This window comes from Callorhinchus milii, unplaced genomic scaffold, assembly GCF_018977255.1.
Source record: "Callorhinchus milii isolate IMCB2004 unplaced genomic scaffold, IMCB_Cmil_1.0 Scaffold6, whole genome shotgun sequence".
NCBI classification, from domain to species: Eukaryota; Metazoa; Chordata; class Chondrichthyes; order Chimaeriformes; family Callorhinchidae; genus Callorhinchus; species Callorhinchus milii.
The window spans coordinates 26,463,019-26,476,148 of NW_024704747.1; the positions used below are offsets into that span (position 1 = coordinate 26,463,019).

At 36.6% G+C, this 13,130-nt stretch overlaps 1 protein-coding gene across 1 annotated transcript in view; it reads left to right on the forward strand.

The window, feature by feature from the left end:
* Nucleotides 1-13,130, forward strand: part of LOC103176578 (dynein axonemal heavy chain 11-like) — a 91,469-nt gene that overhangs the window by 7,182 nt on the left and 71,157 nt on the right. Inside the window, exons 7-21 of the mRNA XM_007890210.2 lie at nucleotides 632-865; nucleotides 1,646-1,813; nucleotides 2,170-2,286; nucleotides 2,811-2,948; nucleotides 3,341-3,459; nucleotides 3,563-3,758; nucleotides 3,914-4,018; nucleotides 4,381-4,776; nucleotides 5,595-5,927; nucleotides 6,492-6,746; nucleotides 7,674-7,843; nucleotides 9,364-9,586; nucleotides 10,404-10,520; nucleotides 12,756-12,842; nucleotides 12,970-13,128. Coding sequence (XP_007888401.2) covers nucleotides 632-865; nucleotides 1,646-1,813; nucleotides 2,170-2,286; nucleotides 2,811-2,948; nucleotides 3,341-3,459; nucleotides 3,563-3,758; nucleotides 3,914-4,018; nucleotides 4,381-4,776; nucleotides 5,595-5,927; nucleotides 6,492-6,746; nucleotides 7,674-7,843; nucleotides 9,364-9,586; nucleotides 10,404-10,520; nucleotides 12,756-12,842; nucleotides 12,970-13,128 — 2,817 coding nt within the window. The remainder of the gene's footprint in view (nucleotides 1-631; nucleotides 866-1,645; nucleotides 1,814-2,169; nucleotides 2,287-2,810; nucleotides 2,949-3,340; nucleotides 3,460-3,562; nucleotides 3,759-3,913; nucleotides 4,019-4,380; nucleotides 4,777-5,594; nucleotides 5,928-6,491; nucleotides 6,747-7,673; nucleotides 7,844-9,363; nucleotides 9,587-10,403; nucleotides 10,521-12,755; nucleotides 12,843-12,969; nucleotides 13,129-13,130) is intronic.

Below are 13,130 nucleotides of genomic sequence, written 5' to 3' on the forward strand. Positions count from 1 at the left end.
GTCAACCTGGAAATTTACAATGCTTTCTACAACCGAATAGTTAAAATAAACTAAATTAAAACGTCAATTTGCTGAAGGGGTGGAGGGAAATGGCTTTACATTTCAACATTTCTAAATGCGTCAGAATGCTGCGTGGATCAGAAATATTACAAGTGATTATATTTGTCATACTTAAGATTTTACGGTTATTTTTCTGTTTTGTTATTTTGCTAATCTTGGATGCATTTTAATACCATCATACCAGATTCGAACATTGGAATGTTTTTAAACAAATTATTCTGAAGTGTTGTGATTTGCCTTGTCTTTAAGCTGCTTAAAATTTCTATGCGGGTTTAAAACTTGTCTTGTGTTTGACACGATGACATTTGATAAGATGAAATTAGTCATTTTTGAATTTATTGTACTAAATTCTCCTGAATGTAATTAATGTGAGAGCAGAGTTTGACAGCTGCAATTTGACATTGGCCCTTAAAGGAAATATTATACAGTTTGACATCTGTCAAAAAGAGTTGTGTTATGTGTAGTTTTTGTATTTCAGGACTTTTGTACAGTAATTGCTGTTTTTTTATTTGTATAGTGTACATTAACATTACCCTTTCAATGTCTGGGCTTAAATCATTCCCTGTCACAGGCTTTAAACTATCTAACTCCAGAAGAGATTTTTAAAGTTGAGCTGGAAGAAGCCCAAGAGAAGGTGCGAATTACCATTCATATATTGAGAAGCTTCAAAACGTGTTTTCACCAGCATCAATTAAATATTTCCGACTACTACAGCAACAGCACGGCAGTGAAACCTTGGACATTTCCTCCACAGTTGATCTTTGCTCGCCTTGATAGGTTCTTCGACAGATTGTTGAAAATCGAGGTAAATTTAATGTCACATCGTGTTGACGCTTCTTTTGTTAGACGCGTATTATTTTGAGCTAGTTAGTAAAACCTGTGTGTCCCTTGGATGAAATGTTACACTGATGACCTGTCTGTTTGTTCAAGTGGACCGTTTAAAAATCCCGTGGCACTATTTGAAAAAGAGAAGAGAGTTTCTCCTGGTGTCCTGGCCAACAAGCCCCCAGATAAATTTGGTCATTGACTTCATGGTGTTTGTGGGACACAAATAGACGGTTACATTGTCCTGCTCCAGGTTACAGTAAATCCTGTGAAACGCTCGGAGACATTTCAACAACAAGGAGCTAAATCAAAAGGAAGCGTGACTATAATTATCAAGAAGACTTTCGGCCCATTTGATCTAACCTATTACTATGTCCCTTTCCCTTTTCAAATTGGCCACCCATAATCACTTGCGTAGTTTGAACTTGCTTTTCCTTCTTTCCTCTTAATCCCCCTTATTAATTTTCCCACTTGGGCATTTGCACTTTATTGCAAATACTGGTTTAATTCCCCATCATTACTATGTTTTCCCTTGTATACAGCATTTCTATTGTTACGTACCCCTCATGTGAAAAGCTCATATGTCCCTCCCGACGTGAAAGGCGCTATACAAATGTAATCTTGTTGTTGTATATAAATGTGTATTGTATTGCCTTAAAGGGATGAGTTCTTTCCACTCCTTTTATATGAAGGTCTGTAGAGGACTGAAATGTTGCTCAAACAAGTTCAGTAATTGCTGACGGTTGTAATTTGTTTTCAGGAATTGTTCGTTACTGCCACGGAATTTCTTAAACTGGAGAAAATTGTAATCGGAGGCTCCAAAGGAAAACTTCTCAGTGAAAAGGTTTACAGTATGAATGACGAGTTTCAGGAAGGTTGGAGAATATTTGAGGAAAGCAAATATGATCCTCTGGATTATACAAATATGGTATTATTGTGCTTCAAATTGTTTGAACTTTACAAACTAGTAACGCCTGTCCGAGTGTACCTGTTATAAGGTATTGGCTGCTCATTCTCCCAAAGGTTTGAATGAGAAAATATTAATAATAATTAAATGTGCTGCAAATTATAGCAAAAAAATAGTTTTACCCAAACAATGCATTTCTCTTCAAGGGTCCAGTTGGATTATTAGTCTAAGAGCTAAGGCTAATTTAATAATAATGCCGGGACTAAGAATGTACAGAACATTTGATTAAATTTCTTCGTGTATAAAAAAAATTAAAAAAATTAAATGTGCACATTCGTTTTAGCCATATCTGAATATATTCACCACATTTTTTTTAGGAATTTCTGTCTGATCACACTAGATTTATGAAGCATATACATGATTTTGATCAACGCTTGGGGTCAGTGCTAAACTTAGCATTTCAGGATTCAGGAGGACTGGAATCTGCCTTTAAGGTAACAATCTGATGTGTTTAAGATCACAGTGAGGTGTTTTTTGATACGATCATGTCCTGTTTGGAAAGATTAGTTATTTGTGGCTCATCTTCTTTTGGAGGGAAAACTATAATAAGAAGGTCTGTTATGGCCTAAATTGTTAAGATCAAATAAAAAGCTTGGAAAATACTGTAAAACCATTAATTTGTTAAGAGTGGGACCATTATTTTTTTTGGGGGGGAGTGTTTTTTCATTTGTGTTCTGTTGATATATTCGTTGAGCTCTTTATTAAATACGCAATAGGGTCTAATTGATGATATTTTGACAAGGTTCCTTAATACGGAATCCTACTCTTTATTATAATGTATTTCCAGTCATGAAATAGAGTCCCAATTTGCCTGACTTGGAACAGGAATCCCATTAAGAAATACCGCAACTTAGACCCCAAATTGTGGTCCATTGAAGCACTGGATATCTATTAGGGGACACAAGCTTTAACTAGGGTTGACTTGATAAACAGTATTATTATTTCTTATCTCTGTTAGCTTCTGTCAGTATTTGGTGCATTACTGGAGAGGCCCCTTATTGCCAGTCTCTTCATCCCAAACTATACCAGCCTTCTCACAATGTTTGAGGCAGAGATCAACTGCTGCAAGCAAATATTTGACCATCAAAAAGAAAAGGTAAACTTCCAGCTGACGCTAAATTTAGCATCGGCTTAAATATTAAATTAGTTTTAATGGCAAACATCCAATATAGTTCTTGAACAAATTCTATAAGACTTTTATTTGTGTTTTTAAATAACTGGCGCGATAATCCACGTCACAAACTTTGAATATGATGTTCTTAACCGGAATTAAATTGAAATTCCGTTAGTTTAATTATCTACCGTATTTTATGTGGAAGAGAATGACTTTTTAGTGCTTGCCTTCTACTCCAGCTTTGCTGAAATAATTTTTTTTTAAAAGATCATGTCTTGTGACGGGAGATTCATTCCTAGAGACAATATTATTTGAACATGTTTTGTTTCTGTAAGTATATCAGCTTGACGTCTCTATTTCTCTTGCAGCTGAAGAGCAATTGTGCTGCGTTGAATAAGAATATGCCGCACACTGCAGGCAATCTGAAGTGGTCCCAGGAGCTTCGAGAAAGATTATTAAGTCAGAGGAATCAATTTAGACACATTAATCACCCGTAAGCAAAGCTTTTAAATGAAGAATTTATTGCTGTACGCAAAATGTTTTTTTTAATCCTTCAAATTACAGTGCTTCTGATTGCGTCTTCTCAAAAAATCTAGAAGTCTGCAAACAAGAGAAGCGAACCTGGTTTTCCAGAAATATGACCAGATGTTGACTTTGCTGGATCAGCATGAAGAAGCAATTTACACCTTGTGGACACATCACCTCGATGCTCTCTGCCAGGCAAACCTCAGTCAACCTCTCCTCATGTTCAACAAAGAAACTGGTGTCTACTCGGTCAACTTTGGTTCTGAGGTAGAAATTGCTGTCATTTTTTTTTAATTCATTAATTTATTGATTTGGACAAACTGTTCCAATTATCTATCAGTGGTTGCGATAGGGACCACTTCTACCAAGTAGAAAAAAAATCATCAATCTCGAATCGGACTGTGATTTTTATTTCTTCCCAGCTTTCGTGCGTTCTCCGGGAGGTCAAATATCTCCGTATGCTAAAAAGATTTAACGTTCCTGAAGTTGCTCTGGATTTGTATTCAAAAAGCAATACTCTTCACGAGGTAAACTTTGTGATATGAATAACTGGTGAATTGTAATGATGGATAAGGGGATGAATGGATCCCATAAGAAGATGATCTAATCTGACAAGCAGTGATGTTTAACAACCAGTGATGTTATTTAGCAGGAAAAAAATAATTGTGTGTGGGTTATGAATTAATTTTCTAAAATGATTTTTTTTTTCTCGATGAGCGTTAAAAAAAGTTAGTTTATAGTCTCGACGTCAGTAATTTTTTGTCATTGTAAAATTTGCAATCTGGGGTTAGTTTGAAAGTATTAGTCAAAGACTTATAATGTTTCGTTGGATATGATTGATGTTTTCTTTAACATCTTATTTGACATTGACACAAGTTTCTCTTTGCAGTACGTTAGAATCTTGCATCAAATTATTGAAGGGTATAACAGATTACAGACGACCATACTAGAAGTGGAAGTTCCACTTGCTGGGGATGAATTGGAGAAGATTAATCAGCAGTTGATACCTGCTAGAGAAAGCCTAACCTGGTACTCTGAGGATTTGTGGGACTACATTCATCAGACGAGTGATCTTATCCAAGATGTGGACAGCAGATTACAGAATGCCAAACAGAATGTGGAGACCATACAGACAATAATGCGGAGCTGGAATCGAGAGCCATTTTTTGTGCAAAGACATTGTAAATCTAGTGGTCTTCTCTGTTTTGATGATCGAGAAGAGAAAATTGCCAACTACTATAAATTGATTCAAGGCAGCGGGGAAACGATTCATCAGTTAGTCGAGGTAAGAGTTGTATATGCATTGAGTGTATGTATGTTTGTGGGATGCTGCTGTGCGCAATTGGCTGCCGCTTTTCGCTCACAAAATATACAGTCAAAACCGCTTTACAATATATTCTGTGAAGCGCTTTGAGGTGTCTCAACGACGTGATAAATTGCTATATCAAATGCAAGGATTATTATTAATGCTTTGTGCTGAGTTATATACTGTGCTAATTAAACTGATGGGAATACTACGGTCTCTCTTCCTAAAGAAAATGAGGGGTGGGTGGGGTGGGGGGAATTAAATTTGTTTTACATACCAACTGTCCTTCCTGGTCGAGACCAGTTCTGAGGTGAGGAGATAATGGATTTTATCCCAATATACAATCTGTGTAACTCTGCATCATTTACACTTGACCAGTTGCTATTATTCAGCTGACAATTTGCAGCAAACCTCACTTGGTGGCAGTTGTGTAAACCAGATTAAAGCTGTTTTCTGATCGGCTTCAGCGCTCAATTATATAAAAAAAATCTCCGGTTGAAATAATTACTCTACAGGCGCAAAGACTGGCAATTTTTGTCTGTTTTCTGCTAACCTGTGTTTTTTCTTTCTTGCTTTTTTTCTTTTGTCTCATTCAGCTGTAAGATTGTCATGTTCAGTTAAATGATGTTCTATTTTTAGCTTGGAAGCGCACTGAAAAGTGCTATTTTTTCCCCCTTCTTTGTTTTTAATTGTGCAATTACTCTATATTACATATTGGTGTTCTTGGAAATCCAATTCCAAGTTGGCGCATGCAAAAATAACATTTGTGCTGATGTGATTGATTTTTCTTTCCATAGGATAATCAACATTTGCTGAATGCAGATGCACAAACTGATGAGTGGAAGAGTTACGCAGAGTACATTGATCACATGGTTTCAGAGGGATTCTTTATTGCTATTAAATCCTTCCTTCGATATCTAATTGAATGCACGGAAGCGACGCCAATAACATCCACTCTGTTTGAAGTGCACCTGGTCCTTAACGGGTGTGAGATGGCATTCAATCCTCCCCTGGACCCTGGAATGCATAATAATTTCTATGACCTCATGGAACAATTCATGATTGATATTTACACAGCGGCTTCCAAAGTACAAAGAGTAGCCCAACATCTAGGAATCGACACTTATCAGGTACGAGAAATGTTAAAACTTTTATCCGGGTCACATTTTCAATTGGAAGTTCTTAAATTATTGTGTGTTCATGCATGAAGCTGCATAATAGTTGATAGCAGTCTTGCCTCTGACAAAGAAGCTTGTGTGTTCAAACTCCACATCGGGGATTTGAGCTCAAATACTAGACTTGTTGGGAGAATTAAAACAATGTCTTGTCTGCCTATCTGGGGGGACGCTAAGGATGACATGCTGGTACAAGAAGCATTTAACAAGCAAATCAGGTTCTGGGACTTATAAATGGGGAGAGAGGGGGTTTCCGAATACAAAAGTAGGAAAGGCAACTAAATATCTAAAGGATATTGGTTAATAATAATAATCCTCTCATTTGATATAGCGCTTATCACATCGTTGAGATGTCTCAAAGCGCTTCACGGAATATACTGTAAAGTGAATTGACTGTATTTTTTGTAGGTGAATTGTGTAGGATGTGATTGAAGATTCAAGAGAATGCAAAGTAATTTTTTTAAATAAAACTTGTAGAATGTGGTAAAAATGTAACTAAGATTTTATTTCCATACACAGCAAGATGTGGATACAAATCACAGTTTGACTTTGATGCGCCAAGAGGTTATGGATCGTGTGAAGAGGATCGTTGACAAAGTCAAAGTGTTTCAGGCCTCGTTTGGGAGATATAGATACCTGTGGATAGATAACAAAACTGAATTCATGAGGCAGTTTCTCCTCTATGGTCATGTTCTCACTCCAGAGGAATTAGAGGTTCAAGCAGACTATGGACTTCCAAAGTGTCCACCACAACTGGACCAATATAAAGAGCAGGTAAGGTTAATAATAATAATCCTTTCATTTGATATAGCGCCTTATCATGTCTTTGAGATGCCAGAGAATTTTGTTAAAGGATGAAATGCATTTTTTTTAAAAAAACACTCCTAACCAACATCCCAATGTTTCCCTTCCTTTGCGATTTGAATGGTTTAATTATTTTTCTGTTTGGAAAGAAATGCAGTGTAAAAAAAAAACTCCTAAAACATTTTTCGAGGTTACCATTGGTGCATTGTATGTGCTGCGAAATAGAGAGGCAGGACATGTGTTTAATCGGACAATGTTCCACATCACCATTACATATCAAACATGCCTTCCTCAAAGTGTGAGCATTGGAATGGCCATGGCACCTTCACATGAATAGTAGAATTATCGAGTAATCATTTTTTCCAGTCTATTTAAGGACCTTTTGAGGTCAATGCAGCAATTCTTGTTTATAGAATTGGCTGCCGCATTTGCCTACAGATTCACAGGCTTGGATATCAATTACTTATGAAGCACTCTGAGACATTTCAAAGCTATAAGCACCTTAGCAAATTGAAGGATTATTGTTATAAGTTGGGATATTCAACCTCATCTTCTCTCTTACGGAGTTAGTACTGTCACAGGAATATCCTAGGCTATTTCCCTGTCAGGGGAATCTTTGAGGGAATATGCAGAAGGAAATGGGTATGTATATTTTTATTATTCTCTTTCCTAAGCAGGTCTCTATTTTGTGATCAGATAAGCATATATGTTGGAATGCAGAAGAGAGAAATACCCCTAGTAAATTTGGGGTAATTTGGGCTTTTTCTGTAATGCCTCGGGTTATTAAATCTTAGACACATTATACAGAAGAAAGGATGCAGTGCTGGCAACATTATGTAGATGGACATGGTAATTTTATACATGCAATTTGTTGAAATTACTTATCATTTATTCTAGATCAGCAATTACGAAACATTATACATGCACCTTAATGGATTTGAAGATGTGCATGTCTTTGATGGATGGTTTCAAGTGTGCATTAAACCATTCAAATCATCTCTGTTAAATATAATTAAAAGATGGAGCTGGATGTTTAAGGAACATCTTCTAAACAATGTGATTGATAGGTAAGGAAATACTATCATATAACATGTTACCAACTTGAACATTTAGAAGCAAATGTGGTTTCTCTCTGATGTAGGCACATAGGAAACAAAAAGAGACACAGGGCAAAGCCACGAGCTAAAGTGGATCCAGGATTGAACTTTGCTTTTAAACCCCCAAAATAATGTTGGCTCTTAAGTTCCAACATGGAATTAATTACCCAGTTGTGAATCTCACGACTACTTACAACTGTATGTCTTGATTGGAAGGGTTGCGGCTGAGTTAAGTTTTTCTTTCTGGCTACACTTTGCAATATTTGTTAACAACGTGCAATTATTCTTTCCACAAGAAATATTAATAAACATAACACAATTTGGCAGGACTAGTGGTTACAAACCAAGCTCGTGCCATTACATGATAATAATTTTAGCTGATTAATTGTAGTGGAATTTTTTATTGGTTTTTTGTAACTACTTTTTTAAAAAAATCTTTAAGAAAGCAGCAAACCTCAGTAATGTTCAGTGAAAAAAATAGATTCGAAGAGGGGTAATTAATGGGAACTTACCAAAGACGCTTACAGCGCTATAATTGTGGGAATATCTGGAAACTGACAGAACTGTCATTGTTTAGCCAAAATAGTGTGTTAACATTCAGAAATAAATAGTTTCTCTTAAATATTGTTAATTAGTAATTATTAATCGTGATAATTACCCACTAACATCGTAAAACTGTTTGAATTAAGATTTCTCTACACCGCTAATTAAAAAATTACCACTTAACAAGAACAACTGGGTTGTTTAAATTGCATCTGATTCTGAACTCAAAAAAAATGATGCACGAAGTGACCGTAGTGTGTTGAGCTGACAATATTGAGATCAAAACAATTAAGCCTTTATCACGATTACCCATTAAGGGTTATTTCTGAGAAACTCTATGAAAGCAATCATTTGTGTGGATTAAATATGCCTTCAAATGGATCTAACCACAAAGAATCCCCGTTATAGTGCCCTTCAATATTGTGCTTCCTAAACAGTATACAGCCAGGTCTACTGTGGAAGAGAAGCGCAAGTATAACTTTTTTCCAGCATTGCCTAATAATAATAATAATAATAATAATCCTTGCATTTGATATAGCGCTTTTCACGTCGGGAGGACGTCCCAAAGCCTAGCAAGCTTTCGAAGTTAAAACATGTCTGACTTCCATGCTGTCAGGTAATAATAATGGTAATCCTTGCATTTGATATAGCGCCTTATCACGTCTTTGAGACATATCAAAGCGCTTCACAGGATATACTGCGAGGTGACTCTTGCGGGCAAAGCGCCAGCTGACATTGATTCCTGTTTGTTACGCGTCCACGCGTCCAGGAAGTGATGTCGGTCACAACCTGACAAACTGGAAATCAGCCATTTTTATGCAGCTCACTTAAACATGGTCAATTAGCCATTGCATCCACCTGAGTGCGTTGTAGCAAGGTATTCCTGCACGTGGCTTCATGGTTAAGGTTAGTACTTGAAATTGTTTTTTCTTTTTCTTTTTTCTTAGTGTAAGTGAATTGGTCGAGTTTATCCGTGACACTGAGAAAGGCTTTGCAAAGGAGGTGCAAGATGGAGATTACGTTGGATTGGTTGAAATCATGACACATCTGATGGCAGTCCGAGACAGGCAGTCAACAACAGATGATAATTTTGAGTCTCTGAAAAAAACTGCTGAATTGCTGAGAAGCTATGGGCAGCAGGTGCCTGAACAGATTTATGCAGCGCTTGAGGTAAAAATACCCTTCCAATCAACATGAACAATATCACTCAAATGCTTTTGATTTAGTTCCCCGCTCAGTCTATTGCAACCATTTGTCATATTATACATGAATGTGGATAATCCGAATTTAATATCCATAACAAATCATTTAATTCTGCTTTTTACGGCTTTTTTTTCCCTACCTGCTGTAGCTCCCAAAGCATCTACCCATGTATATAACTTTATATAAAGCTGATGACAGAATATTTTAAAACTGTAGAAGGCATTGCTGAATTTTTGCATTTTATCATAGAATCAAAGAATCTTACAGCACAGAAGGAGGCCATTCGGCCCGTCATGCCTGTGCCGACTCTTTGAAAGAGCAACCCAACTAGTCCCACTCGCCCGCTCTTAGAGCCATAGAAATTATTTATGAAATTGATTTCAATATTTATTTTCCTCCTCTCTCTCTCTCTGTATATTATGGATGTATCTATATAGACTTGATCTCATACATTTGTTCACAGCAAAGTAGTTACTGAAAAGGTTTCTGTAAATGTTAAGTGCACTTCTAAGGCGTAATAGACGATCACAAAATTTTCCACACTCAACAGCTTTGAGTGTGTTTGAAATACATTTGTGTCTTTGAAGAAGTACTGCATAAGTATTTTTCTGCAACCTTTAAATTATTTGGAAGCCCATTGCATGGGTGCTCATTAACAGAGTTGAAGGGCTTGTTTCTTGCATAAACCATCCAGTCACAGGGTGTAACTAAAATATTGACACGCATATCATTTTGTATGCTTGAGAATATATTCTGCATATTTTCTCCGTCTGAACTATTTTAGGAACTGCCAGAAAAATGGAAGAACCTTAAAAAGATTGCGTTAACTGTAAAGCATGAAGTGACACCTTTGCAGTCCAATGAAGTGTGTGTTATCAGAAGAAAATGTGTACAGTTTGAGGTGAGATCAGCTTTTAGCTCAGTGCTTTGAGCCAAACCATTTCACACTTTTTGTTCTGTTAACAAGCTAGAGGTAAGCTCCAGTGAACCAAGAAATTGTAAACTCTGTGAGAAGGGGATGTCCAGAGATAACAATTATGTGTTTGATGGTAATGAATTCTAAATGGATCTGATAATGTAAATCCTAGTTTATAAAATGGGAGTAATGCTACCTCCCCTTTCACTGTGAATTATGTTTAATCTGGTAGTTTGTGAATATCTCTTGATAATTGGTTTTAGACCATATAGTCGTTCTTTATAGCTTGCTTTGCAGTATATATTTTGCACATGACTTTGTCACCTTACCGTTGGTAATAGAATGTTTATTCAGATTCAACTCCAAATAGTGATGTATGGATATGAAGTGACAGTTCACCCACAAAACGGCCTTTTTTTTGTATAAAATTAGATATCTGTAGCATTTTGGGCATTAGGAATAGTCTTGAAACTAATTCTGTTGGTGTTAAGATGTAAGACCACATAGTCCTAAATAAATACTAAATAAGCAGCATTTAGTGTCAGAAATGGATTGCCTTTTGGATTGATAATTCCATTGTTGTGATTCTGGGACAAATATGGCTTGGAAAAATTAGTTGAAGTGGAGGGATATTGAAGAAATTTGCTTATCATTAATTAACAACTGGCCACTGGTATTGTACTTTCTTGTAGTTTTCCGACTGGATGGATAATCTAAAGTCATGCAGAATTGTTGACTTCGTGAAGATTGCAAGTCTGTTTTTTTTCTATAACTTTGGAAAGATGTGGGAGGACTCCGAGGTCTCCTGAACAATTCTGATTGAAACAAAATATTTTGGGCCTTCAAGATGGTTCTCTGTGTTTGTAAAGGAACGCAAGCTTTTGCAACTACACCTTGAATTTTTCATTTTGATTTTTTTTAATTAAGAAAAACACACGTAGATCAGTGGTAAAGCCTCATATGCAGTTGATCCTGTTGGCTCAACTCTCTTCCATGTAGCTCTGTATTTGCACTCAAACTTATAAACCCAGAGTTTCCTATCGGAAATCTGTAACTTGCCTTTTGCAGTCCTGCACAATTCCTCCAAGTCTTTCTGTGTTTAATAGAGCTGTTCTTCTGGCCCATCAACATTGACCCAGAATTGCCCTCTAATTGTAGCTGTGAAGGAAGGTTACTGCAATAACGACCTTCTACAGGACTGCTTTTTCGATAGCTTCAAGAGGGAGATTGTACAGGGAATGTCTTTGTCAACCGTGTTCAGCCGCATAGAGTTACTAATACATAAAGAATAAGATCTCACTATACCCTTCCTGAGCTGAAATAGAAGCAACCAGTTACTCAGTGTTTTATTCCATATCTACGTTTAGAAGGATACTGAGTATTGCAGTCTTGATGAATGCTGACATGCTCACCTTTGAGCAAAATACTTTTGTTCACGTGAATAAGAAAGGATTTTCAATGAACATCCAGGTGGCTCATCATACTTCGAATATTATTATACCTGCGTAGGCCATTGGATGCCTGACTTATCACACATTCATTCTGTATCGGTTAATGCGCCCAAAATGTTAACATTACAGACCACACAGATAGCTATTGAGGGGGGAAAAAACACCCAGATTACATGGATATCTATTAGTAGATCATAGGTATGACATTTAAGTCACGTCTGATGATTGCTCTACATAATTCAAACTCCTGTGGAGCTTGGATTCAATGAAGCACATAAGACATGTTGTCAGTTATTGAAGGAATGATTGGAATGCTAAAAGCATATTTCCATTGTCTGAACTAATTAGGAGATGGTCTTAATTATGTTCAGAAAAGGCTTGCTGTACTGTTAGTTACGAGTATGTGTGTGCTGACTGCTTTCGGGATGGATATGTGTTTGCCAGGACAAAGATTGCACAGCTTTGCCGCTGATGTTAGCCTAAATCTGGTCAGTCAGATGATTCCCCTGTTCTCCCCAACTTGGTGCGACTTGCAAATGTATTTACCTTATACTGTCTCTGTTGTAAAATTACCAATCTTAATTATATTGCTGTAGTCTCTGGTCCTCCTCTTCTCGCCACAAGTTATTGACATAATGTCTCACACAATACTACGTACTTAAAAGCAATCAGAGAATTAATGACTGCAATGGAACTGTGTTTAGGTGGAAACATTTGTACAGGTCTCAAACAAAAGTAATGGCTCAGCTATTGTCTTGTTGTCTTGCAGGAAAAACAATTTGAGTTCAGAGAAATATTCAAAAATGAAGCCCTCTTTAGATTTGATGCACTTGATTCTTACTGTCTTTTAGACAAGGTAAGAAAGTTATGGTATTAATTGCCTTATTAGAATGAAGAGAGCTTTATTGGTATAATGGTTCATTGTGTATTAGTGATTGTAGATCCATTTTAACTTGTATAATATGGTTATTGTCCTATAATAGACACACAAGGATATCACTAAGCTTACAGCAGAAATGAAAACACTTCAGGAAACAGCAAAGCTTTTCGAAGTGAGCATTCCAGATTATAAACAACTGAAGCATTGCCATTCGGATATTGTTTTACTGAAATCTGTCTGGGATATATATTTTTTTGTTCAGGT